Consider the following 6,000-nt stretch of genomic DNA (forward strand, 5'->3'; position numbering starts at 1 on the left):
GTCAGAACAATAACGGCCGAGAGCCGGAGACACGCTCGTATGAAACTTTGTGTCGTGAACATTAAAGGCGATTAGTCAGACAACTCACCTGAAGAACATGGCGAAGGCATATCCGCACAGGTACGCCGAGTCAAGGAACCCCAGCAGGGTATTGGAGTCCTCTCCCTCTGCAAACGTGAACAGACGGCCCATTACGATTCCGAATACACAGCCCTGACAAGCTAAATAGAGACTAATTCAAATCCCCTGAGGTAACCACTAATCATACTGTCTCATATCCTAGCGTTAGTTTACCTTCCGAACATCTGAGGCCAATGGAATGACACTTGCCATTTGCAAAGTTATGTAAGTCCATATCCATAACACAGCATTTTGCGTCGTTTCACAAATGATTAATAGTAATGTTGAATGTTTATGCACCTCACACAGCCTCGGATTCGGCACAGATGGGCTGGTCAGTGGGCCAGACGGCGCCCGGCGGCCGGCCCCGGTCCGAGCCGCCGTAGAGGGTAGGGGTCGGCGGCACTGGGCACGGACCCCGTGGGACGGCCGGTGTCGGCCGGTACGTACCGAACGGCGCCCAGTCACACCAGTGCGGGTCCGCCGAGGCGTTGACCCCCGGCGGCGGCTCCTTGCCGGTGCAGTTCTGATTCAGCACGTTCTTCACCACTGTGATGGGCTTGCGGGACGCGTGGAAGGCGGCGTACGTGATAAACGTCAGCAAAAATATCAGCCATTTGAACCTGTCAAACAATACAGAACATCAATCAACACCAATTGCAAAATGTCCACGTTCACAAAAGGTAAAACACTTAGCAAACGCCATGTTGTTGGATAATTATTGGGTGATTATTTGGGGGTTGGTAAGGCCCCAGTCTAGGATAGTTAATTAAACATATCGGGGCTAGTTAAGCATTTTAAAGCTTTGTGTTGCACGTTCCCACAACAAACTGCAAACCTACGGTGACGTAATGTCAAACTAAAATGTTGGTATAGTATCCTTGCCTTTTGAGGCACGAAAGAGCTGACGGAGGCGACCCGTTACCAGCAATATGGGCTAAATGCGAGTAAGCCTTATCGGCTTATCTGATTAGTAAGTGGCGTCCTATCTGACCCGATAAGATATTGTATGATGACATACGGTTATCTCCACATTTAGCAAGACGGGATCATTGAGACAACTGATAGGTACCCAGTCCCACCAAAAACAAAACGTGCTCCTGTGTCGCAGAGCAAAGTCGCATGAACGACCATTGTGTGCGCGCGTGTGCCCCTACCACCGCCAACGCACGTGTTCGGTTCATGATGGCAACTCAGTTCTGGGGAACATCTATACCTCCCATCCTATATTGACGTCCATTTGTGACTCAACTCAAGCTGGGGCATATGGCGATGTTTCCACCCCAATCTCGTTTTTATCGGATTTGCACAGTCTCACACATTTTTGCAGCGATTCGACACCATAAAGGGGGTCGCGTTTATTGGCATAGGCGGCGGAACGATTTGAGACAAGGGGGGGCACCAGCTCAAGGAGCCAAACCTAGGGTACCCCCAAATCCTGTTTTCTCATCGGATTTAGGCCACTTATTTTTCGTCACAGCCCTGGCACGATTATTTTTTTATTTTTTTTTTTTTTTTACTAAACGAAAATGGCAGTTCACCCCCCTATGTGTGGTTAACTTTAAGCTGATCCTCAAGTACCCACATGTTTGTCTCTTCCTTATTGTCGTTTGATAATTCCATTTATCCTACATGTATCAAATTCCCAAGAAGCCATCGCAGTACTAATCAGTGGCGAATCCCAGGGGGAGGTTACATGGGTCATGACTTAGGGCCTGGGGTCACCACATGCCTGCCAGGAGCACCACAGGCCCGCCAGGGGTACCACAGGCCTAGCAGGGGCACCACGGGCCTGTCAGTGTCACCACAGGCCTGTCAGGAGCACCATCGGCCTAGCAAAAGCACTACAGGTCTTCCAGGGGCACCACAGACCTGCCAGGGGCACCAGAGGCCTGCCAGGGGCACTATCGGCTTCGCAGGGGAACCACCGGCCTCGCAAGAGCACCATGGGCCTGTCAAGGGCACCACAAGCCTGTCATTGGCACTTTAGGATTGTCAGGGGCACCACAAAGCTGTCAAGGGCACCTGCGTTCTAACAGGGGCACCACAGGCTCGCCAGGGGCACCACAGACCTACCAAGGCCCAGGGACACCACAGGCCTAGCAAGGACACCACAGGCCTGTCAGGGGCACCACGGGCCTGTCAGGGCCCATGGGCACCTAAGTCATGTCAGGGCCCACCGTAGGCTTGTCAGGGGGCAGGGTAGGTAGGTACCACAGTCTTTCCAGGGGCACCAGCGGCCTAGCAGGGGCACCAGTCATCACATGACTAACCAAAAATAAAGAAAATAAAACAACTGAAAATAGGGCACCACCAAAATTAAGTGGCCGAAATCCGTTGAGGTTTTCATTTTGGGTATAGGTAGGGGCCCCACTTCGATTCATGATCCTCCCCTTGGAGTTTTCCCGAATCCGCCCCTGGTACTAATACATCAAATTTAAGGGGGGCACCTTGCTATTGGTGCCCCCCTTGCAGAATTCAAGGGGGGGCACGGTGCCCCGGTGCCCCCCCCCCGTTCCGCCGCCTATGTTTATTGGTACCGCCATTTGACAGTCTCCAATTCCACCGACACTGACAGTGTGTCGTTTACGGTGCCACCGACACTGACGGTGTGTCGTTACTATGCCACCGACACTGACGGTGTGTCGTTTACGGTGCCCCCGACACTGACGGTGTGTCGTTTACGGTGCCCCCGACACTGACGGTGTGTCGTTTACAGTGCCCCCGACACTGACGGTGTGTAGTTTACGGTGCCCCCGACACTGACGGTGTGTAGTTTACGGTGCCCCCGACACTGACGGTATTCATATTCATTTTCACTTCAGCAGACACTCCACAACAGAGTGGCTATTACGTGTCCATTGACAATCAATAAAACGGTTGGGAGAGTCAAAATGGTACAAGGCAGCTGGCAGAACATAACAATCGTCTGGCGCAGCAACACACCCACACCCACACATACACACACTAATAACACCAAATCCACGCACATTCACTCCAAATAAAAGATACGTTTTGCCGCGTGCTTAAAAGCTGATGGCTCGAGCCGTGTCACATCATTAGGTAGAGAGTTTAAAAGCGATGCATCTCGGTAGGCAAAACCTCGCCGCCCGGCCGCTGTTACGGTGGCTGGCGGACGCAGGTCCCGGTCCTGTCTGGTAGAACGATCGCACTGTCGTGCATCAGCGAATGAAACGAACAGTGAGGCAAGCTCCTCGGGCTCACCCAGGGCACGCACCCTGTGCGCCACAATCGCAGTCTGCGCGTCACACATCTGGCGCGGTGTGTGCAGGCCCAGGTCGCCCCGCGCGCGAGACACATGGTTGTATCTGCGGAGACCGGCTACTACTCTGGTGGCAAAATTCACAGCCTTTAACAGTCGTAAGTCGTTGGCCGCGGAGCCGTTCCCGTATACAGACAGACAATATCTCACGCATGAGGCGACCAGGCCCTGCGCGATTGCAAGAAGCGCCCGCCGCGGGAGGAGGCGCCTCAGGTGGCGGAGACCGATCAGAAGGCCGACACATCTGCGCACCACGTCACTGACATGGGCAATGGGCATTCCACGTAAGGTGGCGGTCAAAAATGACACCCAGGTTTTAAACATGTGGGCTCTCCCGAACCGTCCCGCTCCGACCCGTACGCTGACAGGTGGGAGATCTCTGGTATTCTGTCGGGTGCCAAGGAGGAGGATTTCCGTTTTGGATGTTTTGAGTTTAAATCCGTGGGCATGGAGCCACGATGCCAAGGAGGTGAGGGTAGACTCCATGCGTTGGATAAGGTTAGGAGGTTTTGTTTGGTATCGGAGATAAGGATTTGGGTATCGTCAGCGTACTGGGTCACATGAGCGCCCGGCGCGTGTAGACTGAGGTCGTTGGCAAAAATGGTGAATAATAGAGCACCGAGGGCTGATCCTTGGAAGACTCCCATGGTGTTAGGAAGGGGCTTCGAAACCACTCTGCTACCGGAAGGAGAAGAGATGCAGACAGACTGAGTATGACCGGTAAGGTAGGAGGAAAACCGGGTCGGGTGTATACCATAGAGCTGGAGCTTGGAAATTAGCAGTGAGTGTGGAATGGCGTTAAAGCATTTACTGAGGTCCAGAAGGCAGAGGAGGGAGATGAGACCACGGTCCATGTTGGAAAAAGTGCGGTTGGTTACAGAGAGCAGAGCGGTTTTGGAGGAGTGGAGAGAACGGAAACCGTGTTGGGATGAAGAAAGGAGGTGATTGTCACATATGTAGGCGGAAGGTTGTCGGTGCACTAAGCGCTCGACAACTTTGGCTATGGTTGGGACGATCGAAATAGGACGGTAGCTGGAGATCAGATCAGGATCACCGGACTTGAAAATGGGATGGACAAGGGAGTGCTTCCAGAAATCGGGATAATCACACATGGGAAGACAGGCATTGACAACATGGAGCAGGATGGGGCCGATGGCTTCGAAAGCAAGGAGCAGGATGCGAATACAGACGCAGTCAGGCCCACACGCACCGGTCTGCACAGGTCCACACAATTTCCTAGTGTTCTCTTTCCCATATACCACAATTTTTTCATGTTTTGTTATTTTGACATCACTTTCAAAGCATATGTCGCGCAACTGTTTTACCGGAAATGGCAGCAAATATTTTTAATATGGCGGCGTTTATCGTCTCATTTGCATTGGTGTGTAAGCGTGGCTGGTTTGTGTGATGTAAATGGGGTTGTGACGGCTGGAATTTTTTGTTTTTTCATATTTCCATTACATGTAAGTATCATATCTGGATTCAGGATGTCAAATAGTGTAAGAATGTGCAAAATTTGTCTGAAAAGTGAATCAGACTCTTTCTGTAATTTAACCACCTCACCTACATCCTGCAGCTTTAGGTAACCTACAACTAACAAAACTGTTTTTGAAATCAGCATCATGTATTTAACCTATACAGCAAAATTTGTGTAAATAGCTTAAAAATTGATGAGTCTAATGACATTTCACAAATGACTGGCAGCACCTAAGACACATGCTATGAGATTACCTAAATATCGAGCTGTAAAACCATAATTCCCATGAAGCTCCTAGAAACTTGCAAACTGCACAAAGCACCTACCAGACATAATTTTTTACATGATTTAAACATGGACTACAAAAGCCAATGATAACGATATTTTGAGACACAATTAATCTTAATAATATTGTTACAATATGGTGTTCTATTCTCAACCAGGGTCATTACTTGAAGTTGCACACTTACGTGATATTTCTAGCCCTGGTGTTGTAGCCCGAGCAGCAGCCAACCTTATCGAAGAAGGATATTCCAAATGGCGTTTTTGACATTTTCGATTTGCGCTTAGGTATAAGGAAAATATTATTTCCACTGCATCAACACCCCGGACCGCCCGCGCGCCCCACTCCACAGACGCGACTGGGAGCCAGCGCAACTTTCGGAACATCCGCGTCAAGAACTCAAGCCTGTTCGATAGCACCTCCTAGCGGTCAAAAAGCAAAGTGCTTTTGGTTACGTCATAAGTATAGCAATGAAATTATTGATTTTTTTTTTTACTTTTCAATTATATTTCATCTCTTAAAATACAAACATGCATTAAAGGGAATAGTTCACTTTTACGAACTAAGTGTTTTTTTGCTATGGATTTATGACTTTTATGCTCAAAATGATCAGCAAAGAAAATGAAACCTTTTCATAAAAGATAATATGCTCTATATTTTAAGAGCCCCCTCCCGTATTTCGGCAATATCTTTTAAACCATTTCACAGATCTACACGAAACTTACAGTACCCTCAGCAGCATTAATTTGACACCATGTGTTAAAATTTCAACTTTCTAGCTTTCATAGTTTGGCCGTAAATGACGTCAGAGTGACGTCATGTCGGGCGATTTTGATG

At 49.5% G+C, this 6,000-nt stretch overlaps 1 protein-coding gene across 4 annotated transcripts in view; it reads right to left on the minus strand.

The window, feature by feature from the left end:
* LOC122372636 (glucose-6-phosphate exchanger SLC37A2-like) overlaps positions 1–5,535 on the minus strand; it is a 70,277-nt gene extending 64,742 nt beyond the window's left edge. For 2 of the 4 annotated variants that reach the window (XM_043350125.1, XM_043350109.1), the window contains exons 1-3: positions 5,351–5,523; positions 571–743; positions 89–167 (exon numbers count right to left, since the gene is read on the minus strand). In XM_043350125.1, coding sequence (XP_043206060.1) covers positions 89–167; positions 571–743; positions 5,351–5,433 — 335 coding nt within the window. In that variant the 5' untranslated portion in view covers positions 5,434–5,523. Of the gene's footprint in view, positions 1–88; positions 168–570; positions 744–5,350 lie in introns of all 4 variants that reach the window. The other 2 variants (XM_043350116.1, XM_043350103.1) reach the window with 2 other exon arrangements.
* Positions 5,536–6,000: the final 465 nt, after the last annotated feature.

The sequence above is a fragment of the Amphibalanus amphitrite genome, unplaced genomic scaffold, assembly GCF_019059575.1.
Source record: "Amphibalanus amphitrite isolate SeventyFive unplaced genomic scaffold, NRLGWU_Aamphi_draft 000037F_arrow, whole genome shotgun sequence".
Lineage (NCBI taxonomy): Eukaryota > Metazoa > Arthropoda > Thecostraca > Balanomorpha > Balanidae > Amphibalanus > Amphibalanus amphitrite.